This window comes from Myotis nattereri (genome assembly GCF_964212035.1).
Source record: "Myotis nattereri genome assembly, chromosome: 15".
NCBI lineage: Eukaryota > Metazoa > Chordata > Mammalia > Chiroptera > Vespertilionidae > Myotis > Myotis nattereri.
This window is the reverse complement of record NC_138090.1, coordinates 50320747-50342823: the sequence shown is the minus strand read 5'-3', so window position 1 is coordinate 50342823 and position 22077 is coordinate 50320747. Positions and strand designations below refer to the sequence as shown.

At 62.3% G+C, this 22077-nt stretch overlaps 1 protein-coding gene across 1 annotated transcript in view; it reads left to right on the top strand.

Annotated features, from left to right (window-relative positions):
- SHANK1 (SH3 and multiple ankyrin repeat domains 1) overlaps positions 1 to 22077 on the top strand; it is a 52204-nt gene that overhangs the window by 14739 nt on the left and 15388 nt on the right. The window contains exons 9-21 of the mRNA XM_081106761.1: positions 1663 to 1740; positions 1979 to 2045; positions 2330 to 2660; positions 3430 to 3620; positions 7482 to 7595; positions 7774 to 7849; positions 16353 to 16435; positions 16641 to 16765; positions 17224 to 17359; positions 17623 to 17703; positions 18236 to 18259; positions 18452 to 18520; positions 18857 to 18975. Coding sequence (XP_080962887.1) covers positions 1663 to 1740; positions 1979 to 2045; positions 2330 to 2660; positions 3430 to 3620; positions 7482 to 7595; positions 7774 to 7849; positions 16353 to 16435; positions 16641 to 16765; positions 17224 to 17359; positions 17623 to 17703; positions 18236 to 18259; positions 18452 to 18520; positions 18857 to 18975 — 1494 coding nt within the window. The remainder of the gene's footprint in view (positions 1 to 1662; positions 1741 to 1978; positions 2046 to 2329; positions 2661 to 3429; positions 3621 to 7481; positions 7596 to 7773; positions 7850 to 16352; positions 16436 to 16640; positions 16766 to 17223; positions 17360 to 17622; positions 17704 to 18235; positions 18260 to 18451; positions 18521 to 18856; positions 18976 to 22077) is intronic.

Sequence of the window (22077 nt, the reverse complement as noted above, 5' to 3'; positions counted from 1 at the left end):
GGGCTCTGGGGGCAGATAGACCTGGGCTTGAACCCTGATGCTCCAGCCCCGTGACCTTGACCTCCGTGTGAAGCCTTCGTTTCCTCATCTGAAAAATGGGAACAATACTTTCTGTCTCCCGCGATTGTCGGGCGATTCTGTGAGCTCCCGCCTCTGACGTGCTGAGCACCTGGCATACGGCGTAGTAAGCCCTCCGTGAGGGTTAGGTGGGCGGCTTCTGCCCCCCTCACCCCCACCCCGCGACATTTGTCATTGTCTGCTGACACTCCTGGTTGTCAGGATGGGAGGGGATGCTACTGCCATCTAGTGGTAGAGGCCAGGGATGCTGCTCCACCTCCTGGGATGCACAGGATGGTGGGGAAGCCCTGGTTTATTTATTTACTAGAGACCTGGTGCATGAAAATTCATGCACTGGGATGGAGGGGGGTCCCTCAGCCCAGCCTGTGCCCTCTGGCAGCCCAGGAGCCCTCGGGGATGTCCAATTGACAGCTTAGGTCAGCTCCCTAGGCCGTCCGTTGGACATCCTTAGCGCTGCTGAGGAGGCAGGAGAGACTCCCGCCACCGCCACTGCGCTCACAGTCATCAGCCCGGTTTGTGGCTGAACAGAGCTCCCCCTGTGGGAGCGCACTGACCACCAGGGGGCAGCTCCTGCATTGAGTGTCTGTTCCCTGGTGGTCAGTGCATGTCATAGCAACCATGTCATAGCAACCATGTCATAGCAACCATTCGTTCCTGGTCATTCAGCAGTTAGGGTCAATTTGCATATTACCCTTTTATTATATAGGATTTTTTTTTTTTTTGAGAGAAGCCCTGGTTTGGATTAGCACCATCCAAGTCACGGGTATAATTTTATTTATTTTTAATTTTTAAAAAGTATATATTTGTTGATTTCAGAGAGGAAGAGAGAGAGAGAGAGAGAAACACCAACAATGTGAGAGAATCATGGATCGGCAGCCTCCTGCCTGCCCCACACTGGGGATCAAGCCCACAACCTGGGCACGTGTCCTTGACTGGAATCAAACCCGGGACCCTTCAGTCCACAGGCCGACGCTCTATCCACTGAGCCAAACCGGTTAGGGCCTCAGGTGTAATTTTAAATGTCCCAGAAGCCACATTAAAAAAAAAAAAAAAAAAGAGTGAAAAAGGATCAGGTGTCATGAATTTCAGTTGCATTTTTTAACCCTTTGTAGCCAAAATCGTATCGCCCTAACATGCCATCAACATAAACATTATTCGAGATACTCACTTTATTTTTTTTCATGCCGAGCCCTGGAGTTGTCCAGCCTGTGTTTGACACGCGGCCCCCTCTCAGCTCGGCCACATGAAAGGGCTCAGGAGCCGCACGTGGCAATGTGGCTGCTGTCCTGGGCAGGGCAGGCGGACATCACACTGTTCCCCAAGTTCTTTTGTTGGTTGGTTGATTTTGCGAGAGAGAAACATCGATTTGTTGTTCCACGTATGGATGCGTTCATTGCTCGCTTCTTGTCTGTGCCCTGACTGGGGATCGAACCCACACCCTTGGCGGATGGGGATGGGACGCTAACCACTGCGCTACCCGGCCAGGGTCTGAAGTTCTTAGGGTGTGGCCGTGCCCACGCATGTGATCTTTGTTGTCTTCTTCCCCTTCACCCTGTGCCCCTGACCCCTGACCCCCGCCCTCAGGAGACCTGTGCTAGGATCCTCCTCTATCGCGGGGCCAGCAAGGACGTGAAGAATAACAACGGACAGACGGCCTTCCAGGTCCGGGGCTGTGGGATCGGGTGTTGCGGGGGTGGGAGGCTGGTGTGAAGAACTCAGAGGGGGCAGGAAGGGGGGTCAGGAAGGTGGGGCCATGAGGCCAGCTGGGAGAGAGGGAGGCAGTCTCTGGGGTGAAGGTGTTGGGGGGACGGGCAGAGGGAGCAGCCAGCCGGGGACCTGCCTGCTTCCTGACCCCCCTCCCTGGGCCTGGGCCACCCCACCCCTCTGTGCCCCCCTCCAGGTGGCAGTGATTGCTGGGAATTTTGAACTGGGGGAGCTGATTCGAAACCATCGAGAGCAGGACGTGGGTGAGTGGGTGGGGCTGGGCCCAGGGGAGAGCCGGGGGTACCCGGGGGTGCGTGGTAGGGTCTAGGCAGGGTCGGGGAGTCAGAGGACATGGCTCGGGGGCCAGGATGGGATTGAGGACCTCGAATGTCTCAACGGTGGTAGGGGGCGCGATGCGAGGTTCCCCCACTGTTTCTCATCTCGGTCTTTCTCCCCTGGTGCCTCTCTCACCGTCTCTCGCCTGCGTGTCCCCCCCCACCCACCTCTGTCTCCCCTCCCCTCTGCCCCCCCACCGTCCGCCTCTCAGTGCCCTTCCAGGAGTCCCCCAAGTACGCGGCCCGGCGACGGGGACCCCCGAGCGCCGGGCTGACGGTGCCGCCCGCGCTGCTGCGGGCGAACAGTGACACCAGTATGGCCCTGCCCGACTGGATGGCGTTCGCCGCCCCGGGGGCCTCGTCCACGGGCGCCCCCGCCCCCGCCCCCGCGCCCCAGGGCCAGTCGCAGCCCTCGGCCCCCAGCACCAAGCTCAGCACCGGGACCCTCCGAAGTGCCAGCAGCCCCCGGGGCGCCCGGGCTCGCTCCCCATCCCGGGGGAGGCACCCCGAGGAGGCCAAGAGGCAGCCCCGTGGACGGCCCAGGTAGGGCGGGCTCAGCCCTGGTCCCAGGGACAGACCCCAACCCGGCCAGATCCCCTCCTCAGAGCCACCGCGCCCCAGGCCAGCTCAGCTGTCTACCTTCTGTCCCCCAGCCACCCACCCACCGCCTGGTCCCCCCAGGCCCCGGGCCTCGCACCTGACCCTTGAGGAAGGGAGGGTGTAGGAGCCAGTCCCAAGTGCACCTGCCCCCCTGCCCCCCCCCCCCAAAAGGAACGTTGATTCTAGCCCCTGAGGACAGATAGAAAGACAGGGTGAGGTGAGAGCAGGCTGAGCAGTGAGGGGACTGGCAAGGGAGTTGGGGAGAGGTGTCCGAGCCTAGAGGTGAAGCAGAGGAGGAGAGGAGAGAGGGGGGCAGAGAGACCCCTCGGGGCAGAGGGGAGGGTGGGCTGGCTGAGGAGGGAGAGGGGGGCTGTGGCCGGAGGGAGGAGACCCTGGGACTGGGAATGCCGGGCAGGAGGCCTGGACCCCAGCCCTGAGGAGGCGTCACTAGTGAGCAGCGATGACGGGGCCGGGGTCGGGGCCCAGCTTCCGGAGGCTGGCTCAGGGGGGCCTGCAGGCCTGGGGGAGGGGGCAGCGCCGGGAGCCAGGGGGCCCCAGATGCCCCCCTCCCAGGACTCCAGCGCTGGGACACCCACTCACACCCCCTCCCCCACCCGATGCCCCATCTCTTCCTGCCCCTCCAAGGCCCCCTGTCTCCCAGAGGCACCCTCCCTCCACCCCGCCCTGCCTCTCACGCCCTCTGTGTATGCAGCTCCAGCGGGACGCCCCGGGAACCGGCCGGGGGCACCGGGGGCTCAGGGGGGCCCGGGGGCTCCCTGGGCAGCCGCGGGCGACGCAGGAAGCTCTACTCGGCTGTGCCCGGACGCTCCTTCATGGCGGTGAAGTCCTACCAGGCCCAGGCCGAGGGGGAGATCTCCCTGAGCAAGGGCGAGAAGATCAAAGGTGAGCGGGCAGCGCCGGCCAGGGCGCGGGCAGGTGAGCCGAGCGTTCAGGGAGGGCGGGCAGGACCGACAGCTCTAAACTGTTCCGTGCACCCTGGAGGCCGCGGAGAGCCCCGAGGCGCCCCTTCTGCCCCGAGGAGCACAGGGGGTAACTGAGGTGATGCCGTCAGGAGGCCGCGGGCCCTGGCACCCCGCCGGGCATGGGAGCGGTTCCTGGCCTGGTCTCTCACTCAGGACCCTGCAGGAGGGTGGCGGATGCATCCCACAGCTGGGGGACCAGAGCCTCAGGCAGGAGAGCCTCTGGCCCGAGGCCCCCAGCTGTGCCCGCCTGCAGTCTCTCTGCTACCTCGTGGGGAGCGGGAGGCCAGCCGCCTGCCTTCCCCTCCTGCCTCTGCCAGGTCTTCTGAGAAACGCGGTGCCTACTGGCTCCCATGAGATGGTGTGTGAAGCCCCGTCCGGGCCCAGGGCTTCCTGAACAGGGACTGTTTTGTTTTTTGTTTCGATTTCATTATTTTTATTGATTTTTTGTTTGAGAGAGAGAAGCATGGATCAGCTGCCTCCCAAGTGCACCCTGACTGCATTTGTTCATTCATTCGTTCGTCCATTCATTCATTCATTCGTTCATTCATTCGTTCATCCACCCATCCATTCATTCATTCATTTGTTCATTCATTCATTCGATCATTCATTCATTCGTTTGTCCGTTCATTCGTTCATTCATTCATTCATTCATTTGTTCATTCATTCGTTCGTCCATTCATTCATTCATTCATTCGTTCATCCACCCATCCATCCATTCATTTGTTCATTCATTCGATCATTCATTCATTCGTTTGTCCGTTCATTTGTTCGTTCATTCATTCATTCAGCAGATGCCCATTGAGGCCTCCGGTGTGCTCCACTCATCATGAACAGCATGGGGTTTGGAGACGGGAAGCTGCAGGTGTGTCGTTGACACAGGGTTGGGGAGCGACTCTTAGCCCAACTCCAGGCTGCTGGGGAGCTGAGTAGGATAGCGGTTGAGGGCCTGGCTGCCGGGATTCAATCCTGGCCCCACCCCCTCCTGGCTGGGTGGCCTCAGGCACATGATTTCTCTGGACCTGAGCTTCCTCATCTATAAAATGGGACCCTTGGGAAGATGAAAGGAATCGCCTCCCGTAAAGCGTGTAGAACGATGCTTCGCACGTAACAAGTACAGCCGTGGGCGTCGTAAGTGGCCCCCTCTCCTGGCACTTAGAGGAGAGAGACCCTGGCCACCTGGGGAAGCTGGGTGGGTCCCCCCACGGGTGAGAGTGTGCGTGGGCCAGGGATCAGGGCATCAGGCGGGCTGTGTGATTGCATCTGTTTTGTGGTCCGTCTGCCCACGGCCTGAGTTCCTGAAGCTGAGGTCACAGGGGTTTCTGGGTCGCAAGGGTCCGGCTTCATGATGTGTGGAGCACACCGGAGGCCTGAATGCGCATCTGCTGAATGAATGAATGAATGAATGAATGAATGAATGAACAAATGAATGAGTGAATGAACAAATGAACAACCGAATGAATGAATGAGTGATGAATGAATGAACAAATGAATGAATGAATGTAAGAGCTAATGGTGGGGGCCAGGCAGTGCCTCCAGAGGCAACGTGCAGGGGATGGGGAAGAGAGGGAGAGACAGGAAGTGTGTGTGTGTGTGTGTGTGTGAGAGAGGGGGGGGGGGCGGTGGTTTGGACTGTGATTTGAGGTGAGAAAGAAGAAGGGAAACTGGGGGCAGGTGTGAGGGGCCTTCCGGGCAGGCAGAGGGCCCTGGGCGGTATCCTCCACGCGTCTTTCTGAACTGCAAGCCCAATCCTAGGGCTCAGGGAGAGGACTCACGGCCCTGTTTCCAATCTCCTTCCCTTTCATTAAAAGGCACTTCCCTGCCTCCGGGCGTGCCCATAGCCACGATGTCCCGAGTCTCGCCTCATCCCGACGAGGTAGCGAGGCTCCCTCTGCGCTCAGGATCCAAGCCCCACGCCTGAGCCCCGCCTACAAGGCCCTCCCTGCCCACCCACCCCCCTCATGTCCTGCCACTTCTTCACCCACAAGATCCCAGGGACCGTGTCCTCCTTGCCATCCCTCAAATGCCCGAAACGTTTCTCCACACCAAGCCCTTTGCACATGCTGTTCCTTCTGCCTGGACAGCTCCTCCTCCCTCTCCCGGCCTCCTCCGCTCCTAGGATCCTCAGGCCTACAGGTCCTGTCTTCTGGGACGCCCTCCTGGTCCCCTTGACCGTCCAATGCAGGCACTCCCCTCTGCCTGTCTCTGGACGCCCTGTCTTTTCCCCCGTGCTTGCTAACCTCGATTTCCGATCGCGAGGTCACTGGCAGACTCCCGCCTCCAATGGGCACCCGTGTGGAAGCTCCGTGAGGGCAAGAACCACATTTATGTGTCCCTTGGCTCCACCCAGCGTCTGCTCCGATGCCTGACTCACGACCGGCCCTAAATAAATCTCAGCTCAGTGAAGCCACGGCTGATGCCAAGGCTACCCACAGGCCTGGCGGAGCCAGCCAAGAGCCCAGACTCCTGTCCCCCCATCTCCCGTGCTCCCGCGACCTTGAGCGTCTCGGTGTCACCTCCCAGACGCTCTGTGCAGGCGGCTTGTGCAGGGAAAAGCATCACACGGCCCGACTCAAATCCTAGCACGACGGGCGCCTCCTCTGGGCGAGGGGCTTCTCTGCTACAGCGATAGCTTCTTCATCTACAACACGGGGAGACCCGGGGAAACCCGCCGTTGCCTGTCAGGGTGGGCGTGCGGCTTGAGCGAGGGAGGTGTGTGTGTTGGGGGGAGGGGGGCTGCGTGTGGACAGAACCAGGGAAAATGCTGGTGGGAGTGAGGAGCGTGTTGAGCCCAGTGCTTGGATGGGGAGGTAGCAGCCTTCTTGACTAAAAGCGTTCCCTCGGGAAGCGGACAGAGCTGTCCATTACAAGCCGTCTAACCTTGAGCCCATGACCTCGGATCCCCAAGCCTCAGTGTTGCCATCAGTAAAATGGGGGTCACAAAAGGAACCCCCCTCTAAGGGCTCTGGTTCAGAGTGAGAGCTGGATAAGCAGGCGCCGTCCCCCTCGCGCCCGTCCATCGCTGAGTGCCGGTGCCCGGCACGGCCGCTGGGTGTGGCACAGGCTATTGCTCACCGGGTGCCGGGTGCCGGGGGCTTAGAGGGAGGACCGGCAGGAAAGGCCTTCCGGTTCTGTGGGGTAGAGAGAAGAAAAGAGGTGATTCTAATCTCTTCTCCCTTCTAGATGGTGAAGGGGGGCGGGGGAGGGGGGCAAAGACAGGCAGGGGCAGGGCCTGGGAGCAAATGACACAAGATTAAGTGGCAAGGAGACTGTGGGAGGTGGGGGGGTGGGGGTGGGGCGGGAATGGGGCTGCCTGGGGGGGTTTAGGGAAACAGCTGAGCTGTGGCTGGTTCCCAGGGGGGATGAGGGCCACTTGTGGATGGGTCCCTACCCGGGAGCCGTGGCATGGACACGCCCTCTTCCCCGGGGCCTCTGGGCATCCCCATTGGGTCCGGAAACCTAGACGTGCTTCCCTCACCCCTTCCTCGGACATTTATTTTATTTAGCATTTTTAATTATTGGTTTTAGAGAGAGGAAGGACGGGAGAGAGAGAGAGAAGGGTTTGTTGCTCCTCTTACTGAAGCATTCATTGGTTGATTGTTGCATGTGCCCTGACCGGAGATCGAACCCACAACCTTGGTGTATCCCAGCCGAGCTCCGGGCCAGGGCCTGGGGCTGCTCCCCGTGCCAGGGGCGGGAATCGTGGGAAGGTTACGCATCGTTGCGCTGGGGCAGGGACCCCGCGGACACTGAGAAACGTTTCTATTTCCTGCTCCCCACCCAGTGCTCAGCATCGGGGAAGGAGGCTTCTGGGAAGGCCAGGTCAAAGGTCGCGTTGGCTGGTTCCCCTCCGACTGCCTGGAAGAGGTGGCCAACCGCTCCCAGGAGGGAAAGCAAGGTATGGGGGAGCCCGGGCTGCCTCTGGTGTACCCCAGGGTGCTTGCTCAGCCCACCCCTCCCCTCCCCTTCCCGACGGGAGGGTGCTGGGGGGAGGGGGAAGGCTCAGGCCAGGAGGGCTGGGGGCGGGCTTGTGGTTTCGAGGATGAGGGCCAAGGCCACCCCTTGTCCCCCTGCAGAGAGCCGCAGTGACAAGGCCAAGAGGCTGTTCCGGCATTACACCGTGGGCTCCTACGACAGCTTTGATGCCCCCAGGTAAATGTCCTTATGCCCTCGGTGCCCCCTGCCTCCCTTCACCCCCCGCCTTTAAGATATTTCCACGACCTCCAAGCCCCCTTTCTCATCTGCTCCCTCCCAAGTTTGATGCAGGGATGGGGCAAGGCCGAGTTAGCTTCTGACCACACAGCCCAGTCCCCCAACCTGCCTTGCTTGGCAGCCACTGAGACTGCTCAGCCCCCGGGTGGCCAACCACCAATGGGGTGGACACGGCGGGGTGGGGGCGTTGCCTGGGGGCCCTGGGTCTGTGTGTCTGGCTGGCTGGAGGCCCCCCATGTGCCCTTCATGTGCCCCATCTCTGTGCATTCATGTGCAGTGGAAACCCGTGCATCCCATGCCTCACTCTGGGTATGGGCGGAGCCGGGCCAGGCGGGTGGGGGCGGGGGGGGGGGCACACTGACACCTTTCCCCTCCCTGGCTGCTGGCTGACTTGCTTCTGAAGCTTGATGGATGGGATTGGCCCGGTGAGGTGAGGGGGGGGGCCGGGGGGCGGGGTCAGGAATGGCAGGAAGGGGTGCCCGGGGGTGTGTGGCCGTGTGTGCGTGTGCACGACCAGAGCTGGTTTCCGGGGCGTGAACATCTCCCACAGGCCAGCGCCCCTGTGTGGTCTCCCTGAGTGTGTTCTCGCCCGTGTGTCTCTGTGGGTGTGCATGGCACGTGTCCGCACGCATGTGTGGCTGCAGGCCCCTGGACGGGTAGCCCTGTGCGTGTCCGCGCCGGGCAGAGGGCCTGGCCCGTGGAGAGGGGTGCGTTGGGGGCTGTCGCTCATGGCTGCACGGCGAGGCCAGCGGTGCAGCCGGCTCTGCGCATCTGGGTTTCCCTGAGTCTGTACGTCTGAGAGTGAGGGCAGGTGTTTCTAGAGACGGCAGTGTGTCCGCTGGCGGCGGGCGGGCAGGCGGGTCCCTGCACACGCCTGTCCCTCTCCATGCATGTCCCCGTTCGGGCGCATCAGCACATACAGTCGTGTGCATGCCTTTGCATCCGTCCGACTGATCTGCAGCTCAGGGCCTGGGGTGTGGGGGGAGGGGGCCTAGGAGGGGAGGACTCCAGGACTTGGGCCTGCGGAAGGGCAGGGCTGTGGGGGAGGGGTGGTCCTAATTGGGCATCAAAGATGACACCCTCCCCTGCCTCCCCCCCACCCCCCACCCCCACCCCATCAGGGAAGGGTCTCCTTGTTCGTAGCATCCTCCCATTAAATGTGTCCAAACCTCCGTGTCTGTGTCCTGCCAGTGGGGATGGGGTGGGGTGGGGAGGAGGAGGAATGACAATGTGGGGAGACAGGGTGGGGCTGGGTTGCCACCCTGCGCCCCAAGTGTCAGAGGCGCTTGACCGTTGTGCGTCTTCGCCTGGCACGTGTCCGGCTCTGGGCACCCGGTGAGTATGGCGGTCCTCCCCTCCCCGAGGCTCCCATCAGCCTCTGCTTCTTGTCTCCATCACTGTCTCCCTGGGCCTCTCCTTGGCCTTGGTCCGGGGGCCGCTGGCTCCGCCTGCCCGATGGGGGTGGTCCCTCTGGCCCTCAACTGTCCTGTCCAGAACTTCCCCTCCCCTCCTTCTCCACTTCCTGTGCCCCTGGAATGCGCTGCGGGGTGTGTGTGGTGTGTCCGAGCCTCCTGCCTGCCCTGCCCTGCCCGACCCTTTCTGTGGCGGCCTGTCCTGTCCCGTGTGTGCGTCTTGCATCCCGCAGGAGCTGGGGGTCGGGGGCCCTCGGCCTGTGGCCTCTGCGCCCTCCCTCCTCCCCCGTGTGTCCCAGGGAGGGGAAGTGTGTGCGTCCCTCCGCCTGGGGTTCTTGGGGGAGGGTTGTCTCTCGGCCTTGGGACCCGGTCTGAATGTCCTGACCTTCCCTTCCCGGCCCTTGCAGACTGTATTGGGGTGCTCGGTATGTCGCCTGTGGCGGGGGGCTGCGTGCCCCCTCCCGGGGCCTCTCTCACCGCGGGTCCCTGCCCTGGAAGTGGGCTCGGTCAGCGCGTCCCTGCACGCGGGGCTCGAGGCATCTTGTGCGCGTTGCGTGTCCCTCTCCCGCTCTCCCTCGCTCTGCACCTGCGCGGGAGGGCTCTGGAGGGAGAGGGGGTTGGGGGGGGCCCAGACCGGAAGTGCCTCCCCCTTCCCCCCCCCGCGCCTCGCCCCTCCCCCTTCTCCCGCCAAGGGGGCCCCCGCGTTCCCCTCCTGGCCCCCTCCCCCGCGGCCCGGCCCCCTCCAACGCCGCCGCCGCCGCCGCCGGGCGCAGGACGCCAAGGGGTTAAGCCTCGCGCCCGCCGCCGCCTCCGGAGCTGTCCGCGGTGCTGAAGCCGGCGCGTCCGCGGCCCCTGCGCTCCCGCGGCGGCCCGACCCGCGCCCCGCGCCCCGCGCCCCCCGGCATGTGAGCCCCCGGCCCTGCCCTCCCCACCGCGGGAGGGTGCGCGCCCCCTCCCCCTCCCGGCGCGGGTCAGCATGAGGCGGGGCCTGGGGGCCCGGACACGGGGGTTCGGCCGAGCGGGGACGGGGACGCGGCGGCGGCGGCGGGGGCGGCCGGGACCCGGACCCGGACCCGGACCCGGGCCAGGGCCGCGGCGGCGATGGCTTTGTCTGCGGTCGGCGGCGGCGGGGGTCTCGGGGGCGGCCCCAGCGGGGGCTCCCTGCCGCAGCCGCCCCCCGCGCTCTCCTCCAGCTGGCCGGCCCTGGGGCCCCGGCGGCGCAGCGTCTGGTACATCTACAGGTACGAGCGCTCCCTCCTGCCGGCTGGGCCCGGCGCGGGGACGACCCTCCCCCGCCGCGGGTGCCCCCCTCCCGCCTCCTCCTCGCCCCCGGGTCGCCCCCTCCTCCCCCGTCTCCCCTCACCTTCTCGGCGCCTCTTCTCCATCCTCTCATCCTTTTCCTGGGGCCGCGCGCGCACCCCCCAACCCAGGAGTCTCTCCTCTACCCCGTCACAGGCCCTGCCCGGCCCCCCTCAATCTCCCTCCAAGACCTTCCCCGCAGCGAGGCCCTCCAAACGGGCCCCCCACTTTGGGGTTTGGAACCCATTCGCCCTTTCTGCCGCCCTCAGCGCCCCCACCCCGTGGAGCCCTCCCCTTGGGGAGCCACAGTGGCTCTCCCCGGAGGCGCCTCTACCCCAGGCCCCTGCTCCTCTGATCCCCGTTTCCCCACACCCCTTCCCAGAGTCGGCAAGTCCCCCCATTCATACCCCTCTCCTCCATTCACAGTCACCCCCCCCCCGCCCCCCCATCGCACACGCATCCCGACAGGCCTCCTCTCCCCTCTGCTTTTTCCGCTGCGTGTCACTGTGCGACTGCGTGTGTCAGTGTGGCTGTGCCAGTGTGCATGCGTGTGTGTGCGTGTGTGTGTGTGTGACGGCCTGCAGCTGGGAGAGAGAGAGAGGGAGAGAGAGAGAGGGTAGGATGGGAGATGGTGGGCTCCCAGCCCACCCCCCAGCTGTGTCCATCTGTGTGTCCCTGTGTGACGGCGTCTGTCTCTGTGTGTGACTTGGAGCGATAGAGAGGCTGTCTGGGGACTGTGTGTGTGTGTGTGTGTGTGTGTGTGTGTCCCAGGCACTGCGGCTCTTTCCCCACACCCACCCTCCCGTGCCAGGCCTGTCCCCTCCCCCCCCCCCAGCCCTCTGTGTCTCTGTGCCTGTGCGCCCCTCTCCCTGCCCCCAGGGGGCTGTGCTGTGAAGGGCACGTGTGCCGAGCCATGGCTGAGCTTCTGCACGGGGAGCTGCATCTGCTGTGTGTGCCACTCCGCGGCCTGGAAGGGGGCCGCCCGCCTGCATGGGGACCTCTGTGCCCGCCCCGGAGGTGCCCGTGGAGATGGGTACACGGGGAGGGGCTGCGGGCCAGAGGGGGCGCCGCGTGCAGCAGCGGGCTCTGGGCTGTGGGCTCCTGGGTGTGAGAGGGACCTGCGGGTGGGGGCGGGGGGAGTGGACGCTGCTGCAGTCCCCGCGGGGTGGGATCCAGGGAACAAGAGCCGGCCGGCCACCGGGCTCCGAGGCCCCTGGGGTCGCCGCGGGATGGCCGGGGGGGAGAGCATTGTGTGTGTTCCTGCCGGGCAGGTAGTCAGCAGCGCGGATCATGAATGGGGTGCTGCGTGGGTAGCAAGACTGGAGCAGGGGGTGGGGTTAGCGGTCCGGGTGGGAGGGTGTCAGGGTGGAACGGCGCACGCTGAAATGGGGGTACGGGACACTGGGGCATGGCGGGCGCGTGGAGTGTGCGGAGCAATGGGGTAAGGAGGGGATGCAGGACCAGTGAGGGGGGTGGGGTGGGGTTTAGGCAGCGTAGACCGAGGGTGCAGGGGATGTAAATGAAATGCAGCTGCAAGGGAAGGAGGCGGAGAGGTGTGTGATGGAGTGAGCTGAGGATGCAGAAGGAGGAAGAGGCTCCCACGGATAATGGGGCGGCGGGGGGGGGGACCAGGGAGTATGAGAGGAGCTGAGGGTGCCGTAGGGGGCACAGTGGGGTTCATGCAGAGGTGCAGGAGGATGTGGGCAGGATGAGGGAAAGGGAGGGGGGAGAGGTCATAGGAATCTGAGGAGGACACTAGAGAAAGGGGGCGTGGGGTGTCCCTGCAAGAGCACAGTGGGGGCGCAGGGGCGACCCCAGGGTGTGATGAGGGCTTTGGGAAGTGAGGGCTGATGTGGTGGGTTAGGGTGGAGGGGAGCTGGCAGATGACCTGGAGGAGCAGGGAGCAAGCTGTAGAGAGGGGGACACACAGGAGTGAGGAGGGGGGGCATAGTCTCAGGAAGCCACAGGGGCAAGAGGGCAGCTGGGAAGTCAAGGAGAATGGGGTGGGATGAGGGAGACACCACGTCTAGTGGGGACTGGGTGCGAAAGGCACAGGAGTGGGGAGGAGAGAGGAGCGAGGAGCGTGTATGTGACGGGGATGCATGAGAGGGAGGGGCAGAAGGGGTGCTGCGATGATCGGGGGGTGTTTGGACATTACTGGGGTACATGGGTTGCCTGTTGGGGATTCCAATCTCGGCTTTGACGCTATTCCAGCTGCTGTGGTTTTGAGCAAGTGATTTCTCTGTGCCTCGCTTTCCTCATCTGTAAAATGGGAGCAGTCGCAGTCAACCCCTCTCCCCCAGGGGCGTTGTGAGGACTAAATGAATAAATCAATGGGCAGTGCTCAACATGGAACACGGTTGGGCCTTCAGGAGCTGCTCAGTAACTGTTACCCATTGTTGTTGTTGTGCTGTTGGCGTAGCCTGGGGTGAATTGCAGCCGCCGGAGGGGCGCTTGTAGTGGATTTGGGGCAGGTGTGTGTCTGGGTGCTGTGGGGAGAGAGGCGGCTGTGACTACTGCAGCTCCCAGGCATCTTCCCTGGGGCTGTGGAAGAATGTCATTCACTCCGTGACCTCGGGCAAGTCGCTTAACCTTTCTGTGCCTGTGTCCTGACTTGTCGAGTGGAAGCAGCACTCACTCCCACCTCGGAGCTGGCTGTGGAGACAGTGAGTTATTTCGCTTGTGAGGGCTCCACGCACCGCCTTGCACACAGCCAGCGCTGCTTCTTGGCGTGCACTGGGCATGGGGCGGGGGGGTTCCTTGCATTATATTGGAGGCTGGGGTGTGTGGGGGAAGGCTTGTGTACGGAGGGGGGTCGGTCAGGATAGCCTGGAGGTGAAAGAGAGATTCCAGGGGCAGGGGGAGCACATGGGGAAGTTGGGGTTTGTGGCTGTGAGACATAAAGGAGAGCCGAAGGGCACTGCTGGCCACTGGGGGGCCCTGGAGACCTGGAAGGGATGTGGGGGGGGGGGGTAGCCAGGGCAGCAGGGCTCAGAGGAGGGTGTGTGGGTGTGCGGTGGGGACAAGGGCGTCACAGGGTGCCTGCATGGTGGGGAGCAGGCAGCTCTGGCCTCTCAACCAATTCCTGTTGTTTCTGTCCACTCCCTGTTCGCTGTTCGAGTCTCCTTGGCCTCCTTTCCCCCCTCCCATCCGTCCCTCCACCCCCTTCACTCCTTTCAACCCCTCCCCCCTCCTCTTCCCACACCCCCTCCTCCCAGCAGCAAAGGTGGCTGATAAAAGGCCCGAACAGGAAGTCAGGGAGGCTGGTGGGTGTGGTGAGGGCATAGGTGCTGGATGGACCCTGTGAACTTGAGCGAGGGCGGTCGCTGGGGCGAGTCTACCTGTACACACACGTGCTGTGGAGCACACGGGTTACAATCAGGGGTGGAGGGGGCCGCGCATGCGCAGGGCACTGTCGCTATGGTACAAACATAGGGATTTGAAGGTGGAAGTCTTGGGGATCATGAGAGTGTAAGGGGTGCTTGTGTGGTTGGGGGGGCGGGTGGGTATCAAAACACAGGAGGAGCGCGTTCGGTATTGCTGGTGTGTGCTGGGATGTGCTCAGGGGGCGTGCTGTGGGAATATACTGAGAGCACCCCGAGGGGGAGTTATGATCGGCGCGTACTGGGATGTGTGGGGCTGCTACTGAAATATACTGGCGTATTCATGGAGGGCTGTTCAGCCGACTGTGTGGGTAGGTAATTGGTGTGCGCGGGGAGCACACGCGCTATTATTAGTACGTGCTGAGGCCGGTGGAGATCACAGGGAGGCGCTGGGGGGTCTGCGTGTGCGCTGGCGGGGTGGGGGTGGGGTCCCACACAGGAGTGCTGGATGCTGGGGTGCAGTCGGCCATGCGTTCTCCTTGCTTTGGAATTCTCGGAGTGGGGTTGGAGCCAGGGTGTTTGGCTGTGCCTGTGGCATCCCGGGGTGCCTGGAACAGAACAGGAGTGTAATGTTGAGGTGCACGCGTGACATCGAGGTTTGGGGGTCGGATCTGAGCGAGCCCGGGCGGGCGGGTGCTGAGATACACGGAATAAGTTTGAGTTTCCTGGGCAGGTGAGCATTACCTAAATGTGCAAGCAGGCCTTGGGGCCTTGCTGAGACCCACCCTCACACTCACGGGGAATTTGCATTTTGCTAGAACCCACCGGCTGGGCGCAGGCGGTACCTTGGAGACATACCAGGGAACAGAGACACCCCGCTGTCCACCGGAACCTTCCGCGGCCAGGAAATGGCCTGCATCTGTCCAGCGTGGTAGCCACCGGCCTCACGCTGAAATGTAGCTAGTGAGACTGAGGGACTGAAGGGTTCGATTTAACTTTTAATTCATTTGCGTATAAATCGCCACACGCAGCTAGCGGCCACCATATTGGGCAGTGCCGAATCAGCAACGTCACAGTGTGCGTGGGGACCCGGGCAGGTGTTGCTGTAGGGTGTACGTATACATACATAGCCAAGGAGTTGGGAGAGGCCTCACTGAAGTACACATGTCCTCTTGACTTAAAAACTGGACCGGAGAAGCGAAAGCATTCCACTGAGCGTGTTGATGTGCTGGGCGCTGTGCTGAACACTATAGGGACTTTGCTGCCACGGCAACACGGCAGGTAGAGCCTGCCGTGACAGATGCCCGGCCGGCGTGGTTCCGTGGTTGAGCATCGACCTATAACCAGGAGGTCACGGTTCAATTCCCAGTCAAGGGCACATGCCCGGGTTGTGGGCTCGGATCCCAATGTGGGGCTTGCAGGAGGCAGCCGATCAATGATTCTCTATTATCACTGATGTTTCTATTTCTCTCTCCCTTTCCCGTCCTCGCTGAAGTCAATGTCTATTTTCTTAAAAATGAGGAGCTCTAACTGGTTTGGCTCAGTGGATGGAGCGTCAGTCTTGCAGACTGAGGGGTCCCGGGTTCGATTCCAGTCGGGGGCATGTATCTTGGTTGCAGGCACATCCTCAGTGGGGAGTGTGCAGGAGGCAGCTGATCGGTGTTTCTCTCATCGATGTTTCTAACTCTCTATCCCTTTCCCTTCCTTTCTGTAAGAAATCAATAAAATATATTTTTTTAAAAAAATGAGGAAACTGCCCTGACTGGTTTGGCTCAGTGGATAGAGCGTCGGCCTGCGGACTGAAAGGTCCCGGGTTCGATTCCGGTCAAGGGCATGTACCTGGGTTGCGGGCACATCCCCAGTAGGGAGTGTGCAGGAGGCAGCTGATCGATGTTTCTCTCTCAACGATGTTTCTAACTCTCTATCCCTTTCCCTTCCTCTCTGTAAGAAATCAATAAAACATATTTTTTAAAAAATAAAAAATAAAAAATGAGGAAACTGAAGATCCGAAAGGTGAAAGTCCAGGCTCAAGGTCACAGACAGGAAGTGGCTGGCAGGGGGGTTCGAGCCAGGCCCTCTGGGGACCCGGCGGTGTACCTCCCCGTCCCTGGCGCACAGTGGGCTTGGGAGCCGCTTGCTGAATGGATGGGTGGCTGCATCTCGGGTGGATGAATGAGGAACGAGTGAGTGGGAGAGCAGGCACCCGGGCTCTGCGGGGGAGGCCTGTGAGCGACGCCACGCGCGCAGGAGCAGACGCTGCCGCTCGGAGTGGGTGAGGAGGAGCCGAGGTGGGATGAATGGTCCTGGAGCCGGGGCCTGGGCCACGGGGGTGCCCGTGGGGCCGGCCTCCGAGCCTCACGATCCCTTCTCCACCCGCCCCGCCCCCGCCCCTCCCGCCCGCCCCCCCAGCGATTACATCATTAAGGAGAAGACGGTCCTGCTGCAGAAGAAGGACAGCGAGGGGTTTGGGTTCGTGCTCCGAGGGGCCAAGGGTGAGTGCCGGCCGGCCGGGAGGGGCTGGGGGACGGCCAGGGGGAGGGACCCCAGCCCGCCCACACCCCCCACCCCAGCCCCAGGGTGCTGGTCCCTCAGCCACGGCGCAGCCGCCTCCGTGACTTGGGTCTGAGCCCCATCCCCTGCTCGGCCTCTCCACCCCCTCCCCTCCCCTCCGACCCCGCCGGCTCCTCCCATCTGCAGCGCAGACCCCCATCGAGGAGTTCACCCCCACCCCGGCCTTCCCGGCCCTGCAGTATCTGGAGTCGGTGGACGAGGGCGGCGTGGCATGGCGCGCGGGACTGCGCATGGGCGACTTCCTCATCGAGGTGAGTCCCGGCCCCTGGCGCACCTGCCCCGGACACCCCTCTCTTCCCGGGGCCCTGGTGACAAATCTCGGGGCCCCCTTGGGATCCACACGGGACCTGGCGGCCCAGCCTCTGCTCTCTTCATGGATTTAATCCGAAGGCCTCTCTGAAGTATCTCAATGGTGCCCCCAGCATGGGCACGTTCTCTCTCTCTCTCTCTCTCTCTCTCTCTCTCTCTCTCTCTCTCGATGTGAGTGGGACAAAGAGGAAGAGAGGGGGTGCATGGGGTGGGCTCGGTCCCTCCCACAGCCCAGAGGTCAGGGGAGTTACAGGAACAGGGAGGTGGGGCCTCGCTAGGACAGGAGGGTCCGAGGGAGGGAGGAGAGCCCCCCAGGGCCACCCCCAGGGCACCCTGAGGCGGAAAGCACCCCTCCCTCACCTCCTGGGTGCGCTTGGGGGGGGCGGTGTCTGTGCCACAGGTGAACGGGCAGAATGTGGTGAAGGTGGGCCACCGCCAGGTGGTGAACATGATCCGCCAGGGGGGCAACACGCTGATGGTGAAGGTGGTGATGGTCACCCGGCACCCGGACATGGACGAGGCCGTCCACAAGAAAGGTGAGCCTCCCGGGCTGCACGGCCAGGCCCGGCTGCCGCCAGACCGACTCTCAGGAGCCCTCCCAGCCCCCGGCCTTCCCTTCCTCGAGGCTGCCTGTCCACACAGCCCTTCCGGGGAGAAACTGAGGCAGGGAGGTCTCCTCGCCGCTGCTGGTGGCGAGTCTCCGAGCTCCGGGAGCGCCGCGGTGGTGGCTGGGGGGTCACGGGGCTTCTCCCCGCGGTGCCGAGGCCGGACCCCGACCGACCGACCGTCCCCTTTTTAGCACCCCAGCAGGCTAAGCGGCTCCCGCCCCCAGCCATCTCCCTGCGTTCCAAGTCCATGACCTCAGAGCTGGAGGAGATGGGTGAGCCTGCGGGGCTGCCAGGGCCCAGCGTGAGGGCGAGGGCAGAGGGGGCGGGCGTCCTCGAGTCTGTTAGTGTCGTTAGTGACCAGGGCTCCTCGTCCTCCTCCTGTCCCCGTCCCCGGGCCAGAGCCTCTCTGGCCTGCGTGTGTGTCGCTGGGAAAGGGGCGTCTGAGAGTCGACTTTTCTCTGTCCTCTTGCATCTGTTTCTCTGTCGGGGTCTGTGTGTCCCACGCGGCGAGTCCGTTTCCTGCCCGGGCCCCTCTCCATCGGTCCCACCCCTGTCCTCCGCGACCTGCCACCAGCTGCCTCCCTCCCCCGACCCCCCACCCCCAACGCACAGAAAGGAGGGCAGCCCCCGCCCTCCAGGCAGCGTGGACCTGCAGGGGTCCGAGTTCCACTGACAGGGGCCGGTCAGGCAGCTGACAGCCCCGCCCCGGGGCCACGCGGGAGGCGGGCGATCCAGACAGGGGGCCCCTCGCCTCCCCCTGAAGTCCTAACTCTTGGCTCCTCTACTGCCTCTCCCCCGGGCTAGTCTCCCCCTGGAAGAAGAAGAGTGGTGAGTGGGCACAGGACTGGCGGGAGGGCCCCCATCCCGACCCCTCCCCGCCCCGGCCCCTCACTGCCCCACTCGCGCCTGCGCCACGCCCACAGGGCCCCCAACCCGCGGGCCACGCCCACGGGCCCCCCTGAGCGCTCCGCCCCGCCCCCCGGGGTGCCCCTGGGCCACAGCCGCCTCCTTTGCCCACAGAGTATGAGCAGCAGCCGGCGCCCGTGCCCAGCATGGAGAAAAAGCGGACCGTGTACCAGATGGCGCTCAGTAAGTGGCCCACCCCGCTCCCCGGGTCCCGTGCCCCCTGCGGCGCCGTGTCCACTGTGTCCCTCACCCGCCCGCTGACCACCCTCACACCCAGCCTGGCCCCCCTTCTCACGTCTAAGCTGCCACCTTCCAGGATGGCCGGCTTGTTCGCCGCCCTCACGCCTCCCCATGGCTGGAGACTGTGTCTCCACTGGGGCTGCCTGCCCCCCAGGGTGGAGATAGGTGGCCTTTCCGGGTTCTCGGGAGCCGCCCCGTGGGCTCCAGGCTGCCGGGTCTCTGCTCGGGGGCCAAAGCATCTTCATTTCGCCGTGTCCCGCCCCTCTCTGCCTCCCCCAGACAAACTGGACGAAATTCTGGCGGCAGCTCAGCAGACCATCAGTGCAAGCGAGAGCCCTGGGCCCGGGGGCCTGGCCTCCCTGGGCAAACACCGGCCCAAAGGCTTCTTTGCCACCGAGGTAGGCGTGGGGTGTGGGGAACCGGGGTCCTGGGGGAAGGAGTCTGGACGGACGCACACGCCAACCTGGAGCCGCCATCCCTGTCCTTGCAAACACGTCCTGGGGCCCACTCCTTCCACCCCCCTCGGGGGCCTCCTCTCCTCTCTGCCCACCCTCTTCCTCCTACTCTGCCCGCCTCCCCCAGACCCGCCTCTGGTCCCCGCTGTCCGTTCTCCGTTCCTGCTCCTCATGCTCACTCCCTCCTGCCCGACTCTGTCCCACCTCGAAGGTCTCAGGAAGATGAGTCGATCATGATGGAGATCCCCCTGGCACAGGCCCAGCACGCACTAGGTGCTCAACAAGTGGTCGTGACTGAAATATTCATTGCGATCTCGGTCTTGGCCCTGCCTGCTTTTCCCTGCACGGGAGGCCGACTGGGGCGGGTGTGGGTTGTATGTGGGACGCTACGGTTTACATGGGTTGTGTCATGCATTCCTGCTCAGAAGCATCCTGTGAGGGCAGGGTAGCCCATTGACAGAGGGGACCTACACGGAGGCTCAGAGAGGGAGCCCGATTTCAACCCAGGCAGTCAGGCCACTGGATCCATGGTCCAGCCACCGCCCTCAGCCCTGCTTCTTCTCGGGGGGGCCCTGCTGGTCCCTCCCTGGCTGTGATCCCCACTGAGCTGCGCCCCTCCATGGGAGCACATTCCCCGCCAGACCCTCCCCCCACCCGCCGGAGGTCACACCCCGCCCTGCCTCGCTCTTCGCACTTTTTTCTTCTGGACCCAGGCCCTGCGCTCTGTCCCTGACCCCTGAACCCCTCTTCTCCCAGGCCATACCCACCACCTGGGGGGCGGAGCCATGGGCCCCTTTAACATAGTGCTGTGAATGATGCTGATAAAGGCATATGAGTCCTAGCTGGTTGCTCAGTGGTTAGAGTGTTAGTCCTTAAACTGAAGGGTCCCAGGTTTCATTCCTGTCAAGGGCATGTGCCTCGGTTGCAGGCTCGATCCCTGGCCCTGGTCCGGATGTGGAAAAAAATATCCTCTGGTAAGGGTTAACAGAAACATACGATAAAATACATAAGGTAACAAAAGAAGCCAGTTACCCTGAAGTGCAGTTATCAAAATATTTTGAAAAAGCACATTGATGATATATCATATCAGTGCCCTTTTTGTCACGACGTTAGCCAGCAGGATCTGGTGGTGGGCCTTATGCTCTAACCTAGTGGTCGGCCAGCTCATGAGTCAACAGAGCCAAATATCAACAGTACAACAACTGACATTTCTTTTGAGAGCCAATTTTTTTTTTAAATATATTTTATTGATTTTTTACAGAGAGGAAGGGAGAGGGATAGAGAGCTAGAAACATCGATGAGAGAGAAACATCGATCAGCTGCCTCTTGCACACCACACCCCCTCCTGGGGATGTGCCTGCAACCAAGGCACACGCCCCCCGACCGGAATCGAACCTGGGTCCCTTCAGTCCGCAGGCTGATGCTCTATCCACTGAGCCAAACCAGTTAGGGCCAATTTTTTTAAACTTAAACTATATAGGCAGGTACATTGTTATTAACTTAATTAGGGTACTCCTAAGGCTTAGGAAGAGCCACACTCAAGGGGCCAAAGAGCCGCATGTGGCTCGCGAGCCGCAGTTTGCCGACCACGGCTCTACCCTCAAAGACAGAGGAGCATAAAACACTGTTTTGAGAAATTGTAGCCACTGCGATGGGATCTGGTAATATCCGTGATTTCTGTTGGGTCTTGCTAACGCTAGCATGGTTTGCGGCCTGCATTTCTCATTGAGGAAATGTTGCATTTTTTAAAAAATATGTTTTTATTGACTTTTCAGAGAGAGAGGAAGGGAGAGGGATGAGAGAGGAACATCATCGATTGGCTGTCTCCTGCACACCCCCTACTGGGGATCAAGCCCACAGCCGGGGCCTGTGCCCTGACTGGGAATTGAACCAGCGAAGTCTCTTGGTTCCTGGTTCAACGCTCAACCACTGAGCATTTTAATGGGAGGATAATGAAAAAAATAAAGATGTAGTTTTTCTCCCGTCCAAGTGCACAGGCCCCCTGAGGTCTGTCCACAACCCCCACTAAGGGTTTGACTGCTATTCTAGAGGCTCTGGTACTTTTACAAGAACCAAGTGCAGGTGGGACATTTTGTACCCAGACTGTTAGAATTTCTCAGATTTAGAAATGGGGACCCCGCTGTGACTCGTGCACCCCAGATTTAGAGCCAGAGGGTCCTGGGCCACTTCTCAGGGCTTGGCAGGCCGCCCTGGGTGCAGTAGGTCCTCACTGCACGTCCATCCTTGGTTGCCCAAGGAATTTGAGATCCGTGGGCTGTTAGGGTCGTCTTCCGTGCCCACTCCCCACCAAGGTCAGTGTAAGACTCACAGCATGGGCCGCTGTAGAGCCATGCAGACCTGCCTTCGCATCCTGACTCCCCTGACTTACTTGGACCAGGCCATGTAATTTCTCTGCGCCTCAGTCTCCCGTTCTGTAAAATGGGACTAAAGCCGGTCCCGCTGGTTCTTAACGAGGGTTGAATAAGATCAACTCCGAGTACAGCAGGCGCTCGACGGATGGTGGGTCCCCCGAGGCCACAAAACAGCAAACTGGAGACCCCACCCTGACTCGTGCACCCCCAGAGACCCCACAGTAGCATATCAGGCTCAGTGTGAAGTCTCCAGTAACAGATCAGGGCATTTACTCAGCGACTCACGAAGTGCCAGGCAGCCAGGGTGCCACCCCCTCCCTGTGCGAACCGTGGTTACAGGAGAGACAAAACCCTGGCCCTCAAGACTTCACGTCTGAGCGCCAAAGACACCCCCAGGGAGGACCAAACCCCTGCCAGTAATAACACCAGCTGCCCGCCCCTCGCCCCTCACCTGAGTCTTCCTTGGGGCCTCCCTTCCCTCCCAGCCAGACCTCCCCTTTTCCTCTCTCCCTCCTGGGGCCTGTCCCTGGACCCTCCCTCTCACATTGCGGCTCTCTCTTTCCCTTCCCACCAGCCTCCCTGATCTTTCTCACCCTGAGTCCTAACATTTCTGGTCTCCTCTCCGGGGCCTCTCTCTCGGTCTGTGGTCTTGTCCTCTGTGTCTCCATCTCCC